Genomic DNA, 18,431 nt, shown 5'->3' on the forward strand with positions numbered 1-18,431 from the left:
TGTAAATAAATATGTGAATGAATGAGTGAATGAATGAATAGCTTCCCACCCTCATCTTAATGACTGACCCCTGCTTTCAAGAATTCCTTGATACTTTCTTATGAATTTACTGAGAGAATTAATTTGCATTCCCCTTCTCCTAAAAATTGTTGAGAATGCCACAAACTTCCTCTGCCTCTTTTTCTTAAAAAAAAAAAAAATCTTATACAATTCAGGCCAACTCTTGGCACTTAGAAATTAAGTTATAGAGCTGTAGATATTTATGTGAAAAGACTTGGTAAAAGAAGAGGGAAAGAGAGAATTAGTCTCAATTCGAAGTTTCTAACATCAGACCTGATCAAATTAGAACACGGCTCAGAGTGTGAACTAAATATATCATTGGTCTTATTTTCCCTCCTGCTTTGTAACTCTCAGCAGAGATCCTCTCTCTTAGCTCAATGACCTGGGGAAATCACTCACTGTTGATGGAATTTGTGTTCCTGGCCTATCCGTCTCCCCCAGAGCTCCGGGTCTTGTTCTTCCTTGGAGTCAGCCTGGTTTATATCTTGATCATCGGTGGGAATGTCTTCATTGTGGTGGCCATCCATACGGAAGCACGCCTGCACACAGCCATGTACTACTTCCTGGGCAGCCTCTCGGGAATAGAACTATGCTACACTGCTGTGGTGGTGCCCCACATCCTGACCAACGTCCTCCAGTCAGAGAAGACCATCACCCTCCTGGGCTGTGCCACTCAGATGATCTTCTTCATTGGGCTTGGTAGCGCTGACTGCTTCCTCTTGGCTGCCATGGCCTATGACCGGTATGTTGCTATTTGCTCCCCCTTGCAGTACCCCCTCACTGTGACTTTAACTCTCTGTGTCCATTTGGTCGTGGCCTCTGTGGTCATTGGCTTGTTCCTGTCCATACAACTGGTGGCCTTCATCTTCTCGCTGCCATTCTGCCGGGCGCGGACTATCGAGCACTTCTTTTGTGATGTGCCACCGGTGATGCGTCTTGTTTGCACCAACAGCCACATCCATGAGCGGGTAGTGCTGGTGGAGGCGACATTGGCCATTGCCATGCCTTTCTTCTTCATCGCCACCTCCTACGCCTTCATTGTGGCTGCTGTGCTCAAGATCCACTCGGCGGCTGGCCGCCACCGGGCCTTCTCCACCTGCTCCTCCCACCTCTCCGTGGTCCTGCTGCAGTATGGCTGTTGTGCCTTCATGTACCTGCGCCCCAACTCCAGCTACTACCCCAAGCAAGACCAGTTCATTTCACTGGTGTACACATTGGGAACCCCACTGCTCAACCCACTTATCTACACCCTGAGGAACCATGAAATGAAGGGGACCCTGGGGAGAGTTCTTGCCAGGAATTGCCTCTCCCAGAGCAACTAGGGGAGGGTACAACCTTCAGGCAAGGATTTGGTTCCAGCTCATGCCAATCTCCATGCAACTGGAATTTATCCTAGTTAATAAGTCATCTTTAAAAAATGATATAAATTATCTGGATATTATTTAGCTATGTGTGCCAGAGACCTCTAAAATTTGTCTACTATTTTACTCACTAATTCTCTTCTAAAAGGAAATTAACAAATGTGCATAACAACAGAAAGTGACAAGTATAATACTGCCTCTCGGTTATCGGCTGGAAAGAGAGGGCTCATTCAATAGATTTTAACTGAAAAAATAATAATAATAAAAAGATTACATATCGAAGTAAAGGAACCAATAAGAGTGGCAACACACACCAGTCTAGCAATAGAAAGAAGCCACGATCGCCCCTGGACCTCACAGACATAAGGTGGTACAATATTATCAGAGACCAGTAAGAACTAGGTTCATTGAGAGAAAACACTTGGTAGAAACTGTACCTTCAGGGCTTTAGGGGGGGGAAAGGCAACAACTGACAGGACTCCAGCCATGCAAGGAGAGAGCAGGGAGATAAATAGCCCCGTCTCTCTCTGCTTGCACCCTCCCAACCCAACGCTTGCCCTGTCTCCCATTGGCCAAACCCAACTGGAAGCAAGAGGGCAGTGTAGACTGAATGATTCGGTTCTCAGAAACTAGACTTGTAGAGCACGACAGGGCAGAAAAGGATCCTGAGAGTTAGGGACAAACAGAGAACAATCAGAAAAGGATTGTTTATTATATAGTATTTTATGGAGAAATGAAAATATGTTAATGACCCAATTTCCCCTTAATAAAGTATTGGCTAGACAATTATTGTATGAAAGAATATTGTTTATACCCTCTACCTCACAATGCACGTCCTCCAAATAAGCTTTATTTTCTGGGAAAAGTGACAGTAGCTTCCATGCTCATTTGCCTTAGTGAATTCCTGTTTTCCTTCCAGTTATATTCTGATAATACTTTGTTATCTTTTCACCTGTCTGGAGCTTTTAAGAAGACGATTTTTGTGTCTTTTTAAATATTCTCGATATCCCCTAGAATTTTAGGTAGTAATTAACTTCTTAGTAACACGTTCATTTATCAGTGGCATTCTACAGTCAATAATCCCTAATTAGTTACATAATTAAAGAAGTGGTTATCTGAAAGTTTACCGAGAGGCAATGAAGAAGATTTGTGGCACAGCACAGGCCCCGGAGCCACGATACCTGGGTTTGCCTCTTTCTACACGTGTGACAAGGAAAGAATCACTTAAGCCCTCTGTGCTTTGATTTTATTTTTAATCAAATGGAGACTACAATAAACGTAGCTGAAAGAATCATTTAAGGATTAAATGAATTCCGGCAGGTTTTACAATAAGCCCTATAAGCATGATATCAACCATTGTTGTATTATTATTGCTCCTATCATTATCGTCGTTATTTGGGGGCCCCAGAAGGAAAATAAAGGAAGAGAATTGGAGGGGCTATTTTCCCAAGTGATGTTATGAGAGTTTCTTCCAGCATCTTCTCCACACTTCCTTGGGGTGTTCTGCTGACTCATCAAATAGATTCAAGCTTGAGGGGATCAGCGGCAACAATGAAAGGGTAAATTTACCTGAGAGAATTCCTTCTTTTTGATATTCAGCCATTTAAGGTATCTAGAGGTGAAAGAAGTGTGTTTAGTTTATAATATTTGTTAGTAGTAATGAGTGTAATGATTTTAAAGGAAACCTTTCCCATTCTACCTAAACCTACCGAAATGATTAACAGAACATATATGTTTTAGTTGGCGTGGGCTGCTGTAACAAAACACCACAGGCTGAGTGGCTTAAACAGCCGAAATTTATCCCTCAAAGTTCTGGAAGCTGTAAGTCCAAGATCAATCAATGTGTCAGCGTCTAGTGAGGACACCCTTCCTGGTTTCCTGTCTTCTCGTCGTCACCTCATATTGTGGAGAGAGAGAGAATTCTAGTGTCTTTCTCTCTATTTTTAAATGTTCTATTTACTTTTGAGAAAGAGAGACAGAGAGAGGCAGAGTGAGTGGGGGGGGAGGGCAGAGAGAGAGGGAGACAGAATCCGAAGCAGTCTCCACCTCTGAGCTGTCAGCACAGAGCCCGACGCGGGGTTCGAACCCGCAAGCTGTGAGATCATGACCAGAGCTGAAGTCGGACGCTTAACCGACTGAGCCACCCACACGCCCCTAAGTAAATAAACTTAAAAAAAAAGAAAGAAGAAAGAAACTTAAAGCTATAAACTTCTCGTGGATATGCTGTCAAGTCCTAGTCCTTTTCTGCTTCATGGATGACAACGGTGATGATGATGATGATGACGATGATGATGATGACGATGATGATGATAGCTGACCCCTTCATGATCACTTACATGGTTTTATTCATTTATCCTTTCCAAAACTTTAGAAGAGGCATATCATTATTATCCCCAATTCATAGATAAGGAAACGGATGCACAGAAAGGTTAAATTACTATACAAGGTTTTAAAAAAAAATGGTGAGAAGCATAACCAGAGATCAAACCCAGGAAACAGAGCATCTGAGTCCACCCACTTAATCAATATGCTCTATTACTCTTTCCAGAACGAAGTGCCCAATGCCTGGTGAGCCAAACAGCAAGGAGGCTGTTTTACTTTAGACACAGGGTGAAGCAGAAAGCAACAGATGGTGGTATGGTAGGAGATAAGATATGAAAGGAGATAAGAAATTACACAAAGTCAGAATCGTGAAGCAATGTATAGACCATAGTAAGAGCTTCGATTTCACCCTAAGTAAGGTACAAGGCCACGGGAGAGATTTGAGTGGAGTGGGAGCATTATCAGGCTTACACTTTAAGTAAATCACTCTGCTTGTGGAGTAGAAAATACGCTATTTGACAGAAAACAGGGGACCAGAGTCTTGTTAGGCATCTGTTGTAACAATCTAGGCAAGGAATCACATTTCTGATGTCTTTGGAAGGTAAAGCCAATAGAATTTTGTACAGACGGGATGTGGGGTGTGAGTGAAAGAGGGGAGTCAAGGAAGACTTCAATTTTTTTTTTTTTTGACTTCTAAAAGTGGAATGAGATGCCATCTACTAAAACTGAGACTCCTAGGAGAAATTAAAATTTAGTGAGGAAAATCAAGAATTGTGTTTCGGGTATGTGGCACTTAAAATATATTTTGGATGTTGAAAAGGTTCTATTCAAAGCCTGCTCCCAGTCAAGCTTCCAGACAAAGCTCACAGGCATCTGTACTTGGCCCCAACTCTTTGTTTTTCTGCGTTATGGTGCTCCCGGTCTCAGAAAATAGACCACAACTACAAAACATATTCTTTTCTAGCTGGACCACAACCCACGTCGCAGACAAGCCCCATACGGAGTTCCCCCAAGGAACTGGTCACCTCTTGCTCTACCCGGCCAATAGTGGATCCCTCCACTCACTTTGCCACATGGGCACAGCTGCAACCCTCTTACATCCTTAAAACCCCTTAAAAGGCCTAGCCTAGGGGTGCCTGGGTGGCTCAGTCGGTTGACATCCAACACTTAATTTTGGCTCTGGTCATGATCCAGAATTGTGGGATCAAGCCCCATGTCAGCCACCACACTGAGCAGGGATTCTCTCTCTCTCTCTCTCTCTCTCTCTCTCTCTTACCCTCTGCCCCTCTCCCCTGCTCATGCTCTCTCTCTCTCTCCCAAATTAAGAAAATTTAAAAAAAAACGTTTAGGGGCTCCTGGGTGGCTCAGTCAGTTAAGCATCCGACTTCAGCTCAGGTCATGATCTCACCGCTTGTGAGTTCGAGCCCCACGTCGGGCTCTGTGCTGACAGCTCGGAGCCTGGAGCCTGCTTTGGATTCTCTGTCTCCCTCTCTCTCTGCCCCTCCCCTGCTCACATTCTGTCTCTCTCTCTCTCTCTCAAAAAATAAATAAACATTAAAAAAATTTTTTAGAAAACGTTTAAAGGCCCAGCCTAACAGAAACTCGGGGTCGACATTCCTCTTGATGTCTGGCCCCTCTCCTCCCTTGCAGAGTGAATAAACTCTCTTCTGCTCATTGCTCTACTCTTGGTGCAATTCCTTGCCACCTGCATCACCAGCCACCCCCTCAGATACCCAGATCAGAAGAAATGTGGTTGTTGCAATCATAAATTCACAATGATGGACATGTGGATGGTACTTCATTAAGCCTCCCTGTCCTTATATTCATCCTCCTCATTGTCCTTGACTGGACTCTCTTTATTGTCCTGACATTCAAATGTTGGTGCTCAGTCCTTGGCCTTCTTTCTGATTTCCCTCCCCTCCTAAAGTAATCTCGCTTGGTACCATGGTTTTTAATGTATTCATGTATTTACATATATTTAAAATTAGTACAATTGCCTGGCATAGAGAAAACATTCAGAAAATATTAGCAGTGTTATGAGCCATTACCCCTGCATCGGAACCACGGACGCTGCAAGGTTCCTGCTGCTAAGCTTGGACCAGTTTGTCGTTGCAGTTACTGTGGAGTGTGCTTGATTATGTAGTATTGAACTTGCGGCTGATTCTACCAAACTCCGGGAGCTGGGAGTTTATCAAGAAGTGCCCATAAAAAGAAAATAAGTCTATCAAGATCATGTATATTTTATTTATCATAATTGAGTTAATTAGATGCCATCGTTGGCAAATGTAAAGCATGAACTTTTCAAAGTTGATTTCTGTAAAGCTTTTCCTGATGTTTTCAAAATACTCTTGCTGCCCTTTAAAAAAATGTCTTGTGATTCTAAAAACTAAAAACAAAAAAAAATTATTGTGGTAAGAACACAACATGATATTTATCCTCTTAACACATGTGAAGTGTATCATACATCATAATTACCTTCTAAATCATATAAAAATATCCGTGTGTAAATTAACCGTAGGGGCAATAAGAAAGTTTATAGGATGACTAAAGGAATCAAATGGTCTATATTAGCTATATATTTATCTGAAGTAGTAAAAAATAAAAATTAAAACACCCTAAATGTCCAGTATTAGGGAATAGTTTAATAAATTGTGGAACATCAATTCTATTAAGTAGTCACAAAAAGTATAAGTATGAACATGACCTTTAAAAAGAAAAATGTTGGGACGCCTGGGTGGCTTAGTCAGTTCAGTGTCCGACTTCGGCTCAGGTCATGATCTCACAGTTCATGGGTTGGAGCTCCGCCTCCGGCTCTGTGCTGACAGCTCAGGGCCTGGCACCTGCTTCGGAGTCTGTGTCTCCCTCTCTCTGTGCCCCTCCCCCGCTCGCGCTCGGTTTCTTTCTCTCAAAAATAAAAGGAAATGTTACAAAAAATTTCTAAAAAGAGAAACGTTTATAACCTACAGTTATGTGGAAACTATGGCAAGGATGTAAAAGATGTTTCTAGGAATGAGGTCATCTGAGCAAATAAATGTATCTGTGTGGGACAGAAAGGAAAATGGGTCTGAGTACAGCCCCCATATGCACTTACCGACCCATTCAGTCATAAGAACCAGCACAGATTTACTTGGCCATTGCCACGAATATAAAAGGCAAGCTGTCTTCACTCACATAGATTTTAGATATCTTGGACCTTTATGGAAAAATCTGATTTGCTTATTTTGGCTTCAGAGAAGACCTTTCCACGTGAAGTTGCCTCTGCCCTAAGCTTTTTTTTCCCTCCCTGTGGCTGGCACATCATTTCGTAGATCTGTTCATTGCCTCACAGAAGCCTTCCTGGAACGCAGAACAGCCCTCTGCACCCGTCTTGCCTAGAACATCACTCTCTTCTGCTCTCTTTCCCATTACCCTTATCCCATTCTCCTTCTTCTCTATAGCACCCACCCTTTTGGCATGTTATTAAATGTGAGTATTCTTGGGGTGCCTGGGTGGCTCAGTCTGCTAAGCCTCCGACATCAGCTCAGGTCATGATCTCACGGTTCGTGGGTTTGAGCCTCGTGTCAAGCTCTGTGCTGACAGCTCAGAGCCTGGAGCCTGTTTCAGATTCTGTGTCTTCCACCCTCTCTGCCTCTCCTCTGCTCACTCTCTGTTTCTCTCTAAAATAAATAAACATTAAGAAAAATTTAGCGTGCGTATTTTTTTTAATGTTTATTTATTTTTGAGAGAGAGACAGAGCATCAGCAGGGGAGGGCAGAGAGAGAGGGAGACACAGAATCCAAAGCAGGCTCCATCCAGGCTCTGAGCTGCCAGCACAGAGCCCGACATGGAGCTGGAACCCACCAACCATGAGATCGTGACCTGAGCCGAAGCCGGACGCTCAACCAACTGAGCCACCTGGGCGCCCCAAATGTGCGTATTCTTATTTATTGCTTGTGATCTGTTTTCCCCTCTCCAAGAACACAATCTCTGTGAGGACAAAATAGTTGCCTATTTTGTACACTGAAGTATCCCGAGAGTTGGAAGAAGGGCCTACCTCAGAGCAGGAGTTCAATAAATATTTGTTACATATTGACTAAAAATGTATTGTTTTTTTTCAGAATTCCACATCATTTATTATTGTCAAATTGGTTTCCATACAACACCCAGTGCTCATCCCAAAAGGTGCCCTCCTCAGTACCCATCACCCACCCTCCCCTCCCTCCCACCCCCCATCAACCCTCAGTTTGTTCTCAGTTTTTAAGAGTCTCTTATGCTTTTGCTTTCTCCCACTCTAACCTTTTATTTTTTCCTTCCCCTCCCCCATGGGTTTCTGTTAAGTTTCTCAGGATCCACATAAGAGTGAAACCATATGGTATCTGTCTTTCTCTGTATGGCTTATTTCACTTAGCATCACACTCTCCAGTTCCATCCACGTTGCTACAAAGGGCCATATTTCGTTCTTTCTCATTGCCACGTAGTACTCCATTGTGTATATAAACCACAATTTCTTTATCCATTCATCAGTTTATGGACATTTCAGCTCTTTCCATAATTTGGCTATTGTTGAGAGTGCTGCTATAAACATTGGGGTACAAGTGCCCCTATGCATCAATACTCCTGTATCCCTTGAGTAAATTCCTAGCAGTGCTATTGCTGGGTCATAGGGTAGGTCTATTTTTAATTTTTTGAGGAACCTCCACACTGTTTTCCAGAGTGGCTGCATCAGTTTGCATTCCCACCAACAGTGCAAGAGGGTTCCCGTTTCTCCACATCCTCTCCAGCATCTATAGTCTCCTGATTTGTTCATTTTGGCCACTCTGACTGGCGTGAGGTGATATCTGAGTGTGGTTTTGATAATGGACATCAGACAAGGAGGCCCAACGTGGCTAAAAATAAATGGCAGGAATGATGAGAAGGTATGTGATTTTAAGTCCATGAAGTCTGGAGGGAGGTGGGAAGGGAGAAACAAATAAGAAAAACATGGCAAGGCAGAGTTGGAAACATAACTATAATTACAAAACAAAACAAAACACCACCTTTTAATGACTAAGAAAGTATCAGCAGAGAAAAAAGTTAATCAAGAAACAAAAACAAGTAAGATAAGAGGAAATGAGGCCATAGACCAGAAGGAATGCTTATGGAAAAATCCTTCATAAATTTTCTACTTCTCAAGAAAAAGGCACCCACCATTCATAGAAGTTTAGAGCTGAAAGGATCCATGATGTCTATTAATCAATGACCTCGCACCCCAGATGAGGAGCCCATGTTAGAGCTTCAGTATTTGCCAAAGATGAAGGAGCCCCGTGGCAGAGCTGTAACTATACTCTAGATCCCCAGATGCCTAGTCTAGTGCTGAATTAGTACATCGCACATACGCCATGAGTTCAGGCTGAAATGAACGTGGGCATTCAACAATGCTCACTGGGAAACTGTCTGGAACACAACGTCAGAAAGCTCCCTGGCGGGTACAGGAAAGGAATGAGGAGACCCTCATGGAATTCTCGGATAGTAAATGTCTACAGTGGCCACACAGAAGAGTTGCCCATTGGCAACTGGTTGAGTTCGTCAACTCAGAAAATAATTTTCCTCAAATACTTTTCTCTAGCTGGGTTCAGTTTGAGGGGAAACCATTGGGGAAATTCCTCCTCTTTGGGGACTCATTAATTTTAAAGACCTTTTACAAAGGACACTAAATGATCTGACTAGATCAGACAAGACTGGACTCTGAGTGGCTGTACCAGAATTTATTTTCTATGGTTAAGGAAGAGACTAGCCTTCTAATTCCAAACTTGAATTAGGATTATTCGACAGGATCATCCTTCCAAAGGATATCTCTCTTACCCTACTTCACCTTGACCATAAATTTCTTTTTTTTTTTTTTTAAATTTTTTTTTTAACGTTTATTTATTTTTGAGACAGAGAGAGACAGAACATGAACGGGGGAGGGGCAGAGAGAGAGGGAGACACAGAATCAGAAGCAGGCTCCAGGCTCTGAGCCATCAGCCCAGAGCCCGACGCGGGGCTCGAACTCACGGACCGTGAGATCGTGACCTGAGCTGAAGTCGGACGACCATAAATTTCTAAGAGGTGTCTCTTCTCCTGAATATTAGCATGTAGAGGAAACTTCTCTGTTTTTATCTGGATATTATAGGTATCACATACCATCTACTTCTCCTCTCCAGGATATATTGCACAATGCAAAGTTCATGGATCCCCATTGCATTTTATCCTGTAAGAGTCAGTGAACTCTGAGAGAGAGCATCTCAGAAAAAAAAAAAAAGGAAAAGGGGAAAAAAAAGGTAACCTTCTCTTTAGTGAATTACCTTAGAAGGCTGATGGAATGAAGCAAATTTCAAAATGGTAAGAGAGCATCTCAAGAGACTTAATTCCTTTGATTGATTTGATTTAGATTTTATTTTTAAAAATAATAATAGAGACACAAATTCCTATAATGTTTACTATTGGGGAAAAATACTCATGTATATCAATATTAAATTGTGGAAAACCAATGAATTATCAGAGTGTGTGTTACTATCCACTTTCACAGATACAGAAAAGGAAACTCTGATAAATGATTGAATTGCTCAGTTTCATATACCTGATAAGTATAAAGCCAGAATGAAACATGTCTTTTGCCTTTTCTTTCACTATTTCCTCCTTGGGACCATCCTAAAGAGTATAGCATGAAACTCACTTTTTTTCCAGTAACGTTATTAAATCATAAGCAATTTAATGGTGTTATGTGAAAACCAAAGTATTCCATGGTGAAAATAGTTGGAAAATTTTCAGGTAAAATTAAGCTATTTGCTTTACAATAGGACCTCAGAGAACTTTATTGTACTACTATGCATCGTGAACCTTGAGGAAGAGTGTGAATGTTTTCAATGTCATCAAACTCATTCCTGAAGCATCGCCAACAGCTCATGTTCTAAGGAACACAGTTTCAAAACTGGTTCCTCAGAAGATGTTTAAATTTTCTTCTCAGATGCTTTGTTTTCTTATAAGGCTGAATTTGTCAATTAAGTAGTAATTTTCTTAGATCCCTCTACATAGCTGAGCCCAAGACTTGAGTTCAGAACAGACAATAAATGTTCGCGTGATTTATTTATGGGTAAGGTACCATGCATGACCTTAGAGTTGAGATGAAGAGGTTTTCTGGGAGTTCACAGAGGGAGCACCTACCTCTGGAGTTGGGGGAATATGAGAATCAGGGAAAGTTTTCTGGGGAAGAACTGAACTGAGCTCTGAAAAAGGAGTAGGATGTATCTAAGGGAAATAGTTTGGGGTGCAGGAGATGTATTAAAGAGTTCTCAAAGTATCTGGCAAAAGATGTGGCCTCCCTTACCTGTGTCCACAGTAGTAGTCTGAGTCTGGGCATGTTTTTTAGCAACACTACCAGAGTCATACCAAGTATCCTATTTTGCCTAGATGTTTGCAATCTCTAGGTAAGTTAAGCAGCCTTTGATATAGGTGAAAAGTGAGATATTGATATACATTGACTCTACTCTCTGCTAACTAATACATCCAATGTGGATTCTGGCCTCAGGTTTGCCCATAACCAGCCACATGCCTTTGGACAAGGTTTCATCTTGGTGGACCTCAGTTTTTGCATGTAGGATACGAGAGGATAGAACTGATGTCTCTTGAGTCCCCTTACAGTTCCCAGATATAAGGATTCAACTTTCTGGGTTTTTTTTTTTTAATGTTTATTTATTTTTGAGAGAGAGAAAGAGATTGTGTGAGCAGGGGAGGGACAGAGAGGGAGGGAGACACAGAATCCGAAGCAGGCTCCAGGTTCTGAACTCTCAGCACAGAGCCCGACGTGGGGTTCGAACTCACAAACCGTGAGTTCATGACCTGAGCCAAAGTCGGACGCTTAACTGACTGAACCAACCAGGTGCCCCTGCATATTTTCTAAAAGAGCACACGTTTGACCTATGGCAGGACCTGGCCGTGGTTTCATGGTTCCCTGACATTTTCAAAAGTGTTTCTGTGTTACATGCACACTGTTTATGCATTGCCAGGATGCAATACAGTACAAACTCCAATACTGCTTTGTTGGCTATTGAGGAATAATCATCACCTGAGTTTCCCAACATTCTCAAACTTACTGGCTCAACACGTACATCAGTGCTTCCCACTACTCATCCACTGAATCTATCTCACCCGAGCCCTGCTTTATGCCCTGTAGCAGACAAACAAACTAAATAACCACTGGATTGAAGAAGTCCCAGTCAAGGTGGGGCTGGAGGAATTGCAGGCTAACTGGGCTGTAGAAGGAGCCACCGGACATTGGCTCTTAAAGGAAGTTTAAAGGGCACGAGATTTAACCACAAAATAATCCGATTTAGTTCGAATCAAATCAATGGCCATAGGGATACACTGATGAACAAAAGAGACATTCTTGCCCTTAAATATCGCTTAAATGTAGCCCTGACTGAAATGTTTATCAGACGGGCACTACTAGAGTTGAGTGCTTTAAGCATGAACTTCCCAGGGAAGGAATACAAGTCGCTGGAAATCAAGTGAATTCACAGGTAGTGATGATAACAGGGTTGGGAGGTTCTTTGAGAACAGCAGAGTGAAACACCTTTGAAAATGAACCCTGAAGAGGAAAGCCCTATTTTGTAAACACAAACTCTGTTGCGTCTGGTTTTTCAATAGGCTATGTAGACCCACCTTGGATATGTGTGCGAGTTGCTCCTTGAAATCACCTTGTAGTGACTTGTCCTGGCAGACATCAGGTTCCAATACTACATGTCTTACTTTATCCCCAGATTATGTCTTGTACCAAATCTCGCATGTTCTCATGAGGTACAGTGCTGCACATTCAATGCCCATGTCTTAATCCGATAGAATCATTTTGAAATGTTTTCTTGAATCCAGATCTCTTATGTGGTTTTCACCACACATAATTATAATTATTTTACTGAAATCTCACTTCCACTTTGTTTTCCTCTTCCTGATTTTCTGTTACTATTATTATTCAAGGTTTATGAGAGCAACTGTACAACCTGGAAGGATTCGGCTGTAGAGGAAGCTCTTCCACTCTGGAAGAGACAAGAATGACGGGTAAATATCCAAAGGAAACTCACCACCGTGAGAAAAGAGAGGGGAGGGCAGTTGGACGCTTGTTATGCCCCAGACACATTATTTTTTGAAATATTTAATCTTCATAAATTCCCTATTAGGCACCAGATTCACTTCCTCCATCATACATTAGAGAACCAAGGCTTACCAAGTAACATAATTAATGTGAAAATTAAATTAGCAAATATAAGGGGACTAGATTTCAAAACCAGATCTCATTGACTACAAAAATCCATGTGACTGACACTCTACCAGCCCTCCTTCCCAACACCATGTTGAAACACCAATGCACAGAGGAAAAATTGTAATTTGCTATATGATTGCCAAATTGTGTATGTTCATTACAAAATTTGTAAAGACAGAGAAGCGTAAGTCATAAAGAAAATGATTCTCAATCCCACTCACCCATCAATATCTATTATTAACATTTTTTTAAATGTTCTTTCAATTTATGAGCAGATATAATTGTTTTTTAAATGGAATCATGATGTAATGCCTTTTTATAATCTGCTTCTTCATGAGCCTTCTAGATCTTATTAAACATTTTTCTGCAACATCGCTTTTTTTTCAGGGATAGAATTTAGTGATTCATCACTTACATATAACGCCCAGTGCTCATCCCAACAAATGCCCTCCTTAATGCCCATACCCATTTAACCCATCCCCCTACCAACCTCCCCTGCAGCAGCCCTCGGTTTGTTCTCTGTATTTAAGAGTCTCTTATGGTTTGTCTCCCTCTCTGTTTTTATATTATTTTTGATTCCCTTCCTTTATGTTCATGTGTTTTGTATCTTAATTCTCACATATGAGTGAAATCATATATTGCAAATGGCAAGATTTCATTGTTTTTTATTGCTGAGTAATATTCCATTTTATATATATATATATATATATATATATATATATATATATATATATATACCTCATCTTCTTTATCCATTTATCCGTTGATGGACATTTGGGCTCTTTCCATACTTTGGCTCTTGTCAATAGTCTGCAATATCATTTTTAAATGATTACATGTTCTCTCATATGGATTAACCATTTTCTTATTACTGATATTTTGGTTGACACAGTTTTTCACCGTTATATTGAAAACTGTAATAATTTTATGCACAGACTCATAAATAGTCTATAAGAATAAATTTTTAAAAAGAATATCACTGAAGCAAAATGTATGCATTTACTCAAGTCTCCTATTACGTATCTCCAGATTATACTTCAGAAATTTTTCTAGCGCTTTCTACTTCCACTAACAATGGTCAGGGATGTGTCTCTCCTTGAAACTTTAACAACAGCAGGGATTATCTTTTTTTCCACTACTGTCAGTTTATAAGCAGAAAATAGTATCTGATCTTGTTTCATTGTATATTTATTTGAGTATTAATGACATTGGATTTGCATATATTTGTTTGCGTTTGCATATTTCTTTTTTGAATTGCCTGTTCAGATCCTCTATTTGTTTTTCTATTGATGGGTTTATTTTTGGTGAATTATATAAAACTTCACCTTCTATTTAGTTTGCTTATTTTATTTTTGACCCACAGATCTTTTAAATTTTTATTCTGCCAAAATATCAATCTTTTTATGTGTGCAGCACATTTGCTTGCAAATCATCTGTACTCTTTGGACTGAAAAACGTTCATCTTCACTATCTTGTAGTTTTCTTCCTCTTTTTAAAATATTTGAATCTTAAGTCCATCAGAAATAAATGTTGATACATAATGTGTTAGGGAGTTCTTTTTTTTAAATGATTAGCCCATTGTCCTGAGTCCATATCAGGAAACTGTTGGTCCTCTCGAATTGATTTGAAATAGTGACAATAGTTCGTATCCATTGAATGTATACTCTGTGCCTGGACTGTTCTAAGTACTTTTATAAAATAATTCCTTTGACAAAGTCTGACAACAACCTACGAAGTAGATACATGTATTTTCAGATCCATTTTACAGATAATAAAACTGATGCACATAATAGACAGAAGCAATATAACACAGTGATTAAGACAAGAGACTCTGGAGCCAACTTACGTTTAAATTCCCATTCTGGCACGTGCTAGCTGTGGTGACAGCCTTGGGCAAGTTACTTAACCTCTCTGGGCCCCAGTTTTCTCATCCATACAACAGGTACAAGAGCCCCTTTTTAGAGGACCGTTGTGAAATAAGCCAAGGAATGTAAACTACATAAATCAATGCCTGACCAAATGAATGCTATCGAACGGTCAGCTACTGTTAATGATTCTTTCTGTTCTAACGTGCTGGATCTCTGGTGCTCTACGAACGCCATTTTGATTTATGACATAACATAGGATCTATTTTATAACATATGATCATTTGTGATATATTTTAACGTCTTGTGATGCAAATTCTGTTCTGTGATGGCACTCATTTTTTTTTTTAACTCTCTTGTCTTTCCACCTGTTTATTCTTCTAGGGATTTTGGTAGGAATTTCATAGAAATTACACATTCCTTCAGAGCCAGTTAACACTAAAATATTGGGTTTTCCATCCAGCCATGTAACAATTTTCTTCAAATAGTTCCTACGTGTTACTCCTTAGGTTTATTCCCTGGTGTCTTATTTATTATTCACTCATTCCTTTTGGTGGTTGTTTGAGGGAAGGGCACTTTCTTTTTCAAATTTTTTAAGTTTATTAATTTATTTTTGAGAGAGAGAGAAGGAGAGAGAGGGAGCAGGGGAGGAGCAGAGAGAGAGAGAGAGAGAGAGTGAGAGAGAGAGAATTCCAAGCAGGCTCTGTTTTGTCAGCACAGAGCCCGACACAGGGCTCAAACTCATGAAACATGAGATCGTGACCTGAGCTGAAACCAAGAGTCCAATGCTTAACCGACTGAGCCATCCAGGCGCCCTGGGAAAGGCACTTTCTAACTAACATTGATTAAAAAACAAAACAAACAAACAAAACCCAGAGAGCCCTAAGATCCAAAGCATGAAGTACGTACTTACCATAATCATTTACTTTAACTTAAAATATTCAAAGGGGAACTTATTCATCAACCTTTGGATCTAAAGCCGAGGGCTTTGAGTTTGTATCACCTGAAATCAAAGCCTTGATTCTCAGGATATGTTAATTCCAGTTTTAGCTTTTGTAATGATGGAGTGAACATTTAGACCCACGGCAGATATGAATATGAACTTACTGAAAATTGTATCATTTCACTCCCAGTCTTTCATTGTTCTGGCACACACCTTATCCCACAAAAATTTTTAGCAACCTGTAATTATCAGGTGTTTCTTAAGCAGTCAATTGTTAATTTTCATAATTTATAGCCACGTAACATCAGGTTTTGTCATACGTAATAAAATCACATAATTACAAAATGACTAGCCAGTGGACTATCGGGTTGGTCCTAATTTTTCGATTGGTTCTGGTGTGTTTTCAGTTCGTGAAATCCTCTATCTCCTTTTTTCTGTCCCCTTGCATTGGCTCAGTCACAAAATGTCATGCTAAACCAAAGCAATGCCAGCCTTTCTAGGTCTCTGTGTGTAGACTGGGTGGATGTGCCTATAATGTAAATATGAGACTCTGTCTTTAATGGAACATCAACTTCATTTAAACTTGTTTGCAGAAATTAAACATTTACTTTTCTTATTTAAGCCATTTCATCTTATATGCTTGTTCACATTTTCCTTTGTTTCAGCCCTTTGTTCTCTGCACTATATGTACTCTTTTAATCGGGTCATTTGGGATGGATATGTTGTGACTTATTCTACATATGATCATTATAGAAATATACGTTTGAATAGGTATTTCTGTGATTAGTCACATCCAAATGAAATATCTTTTGAATCCTTCCTTATACAGATTGAGGATATTATTTCATTGTTATTTTATTTCTCCCATCACTCCCTATCAGTTTCCCAATGAATATAATTCATGGTTTTAAATGTGAGGAATTATGGGGACACCTAGGTGGCTCAGTCGGTTAAGCGTCCAACTTCGACTCAGCTCATGATCTCGCGGTGAGTTCGAGCCCCACGTCGGGCTCTGTGCTGACAGCTTGGAGCCTGAAGCTTGCTTTGCGTTGTGTCTCCCTCTCTCTCTGCCCCTTCCCTGCTTGCACTCTCTCTCTTTCTCAAAAATAAATAAACATAAAATTTGTTTAATGTGAGGAACGATTTTAATGTTTGCATTTTATATTATGTATGTTTTCAAGCACTATTCAGGGAATGTTTTTTCTTTGAATAATATTTGTATTAGCCATTTAGTGTTAAATATATATATTTACTATTTGATTTTTCAAATCGAGTTTTTCCATTACAACTTCCCCAGTCCTGGATTATGTATCCTGATTAATCACCCAGCAGCACAGAGTCTTTGTTGAGAAATTATTTCAATGGTATTTAGAACGACATACTTCCTAAGCCCTTGTAAATCTGAGAGAGTCTGTCTGTTGCTTTTGAACATAAATCACTAAAGCCTGGGTACAGAATTCTTTGACACCAGTTGGTTTTTCTTAAACCTGTAGATATGACTTTATTGTCTCTTGGGTTTTTATATTAAAAATAAAGTTGTAGTAGCCGAAGGTGCTTAATTTATATGTACTTTTCCCTTCCTAGATGCTTTTAACGTTCTTTTCTTACTCGCCTGCGTGTTCTAATGTCTATTTCAATTCTGCTATTGCATCTTTAGTTTCCTTATTGCCTTTTCTTATCTCTATCAGTTGTACCTTCATTTTTCCTTACTCCCTACAGTCCCCTTCTAGGTGAATCTGTCCTAGCCCTAAAGTTTAGGTTCATGCCTGGAAATTTAGAAAAAATATTTAAACGAGAGGAAATACATAAAAAGTGTATCTCAGAAAGGACTGGAATAAAAGGTGTTTGCCCAGTTTTATCTGAGCCAAAATAATTGGATGAAAAGTGAACTCAAGAATAAATTACAGTACAGCCGTAAAATGGAATACGCTAAAACAACAGAAATGATAACAAATGTTACATGGGACAGCAGAAATAACTTTGCAGACACAATGTTGAAGCCCGTCACAAGACAGTACACACTTTATCATCACACGTAGGAATTGAAACGTAAACTGATCTGCAGTGACCAAAGTTGAAAGGGCGGTTTACCTTCGTAAGGTAGAAAGTCAGGAGACAGGAGAGATGGGTGTAAGTTTCTGGAATTGTTCAATTTGTCCATCTTGATAGTGGCTATACTAGTGTATTTACAGTGCAAAAAATTCAAGCCCTACACTTAGGATTTGTGAATGCCTCTGGATGTTACATTTCACTAAGAATGTTTACCAAAAAAACCACATCCGTTTGTCTAGTTGAGAAAACACCTACAACCGCACAACTGTTCGATGAAATGCAAGCAAAGATTTAGCCCTTGTCAAATTAGATGTAAAATACCAGTGTAAAAAAAAAAAAAAAAAAAAAAAAAAGACATTTCACCAAAGAATATCTATAAGTCTTTGGCACAAGGAACTCTACAGATTACTATCTATCCCATTTTTGAAGATTCCTTGGGAAAACATATACCGTAGCCTCTAGTGTGAATTCCTCCCAAGCACTGAAATTGGAAACTGGATACTAAATGCCAAATCAGAAATCAAATTTAAAATGCCTGCTTTTCTTCCCGCAATAAAACAACTCAGTGAAGGAAG

The 18,431-nt window shown here is 40.0% G+C and overlaps 1 protein-coding gene across 1 annotated transcript; it reads left to right on the plus strand.

Annotated features, from left to right (window-relative positions):
• The first annotated feature begins 437 nt into the window (after positions 1 to 437).
• LOC109247009 (olfactory receptor 10W1) lies at positions 438 to 1,382 on the plus strand. The gene has a single exon (XM_019415357.2). The coding sequence runs from the start codon at positions 438 to 440 to the stop codon at positions 1,380 to 1,382; it is 945 nt and encodes a 314-aa protein (XP_019270902.2).
• Positions 1,383 to 18,431: the final 17,049 nt, after the last annotated feature.

The sequence above is a fragment of the Panthera pardus genome, unplaced genomic scaffold, assembly GCF_024362965.1.
Source record: "Panthera pardus isolate Hobbes unplaced genomic scaffold, ASM2436296v1 HiC_scaffold_12, whole genome shotgun sequence".
Taxonomy (NCBI): Eukaryota; Metazoa; Chordata; class Mammalia; order Carnivora; family Felidae; genus Panthera; species Panthera pardus.

Coding starts and splice junctions, on each gene's coding strand:
- LOC109247009 (XM_019415357.2), top strand. CDS start 438: ATGACCTGGGGAAATCACTCACTGTTGATGGAATTTGTGTTCCTGGCC.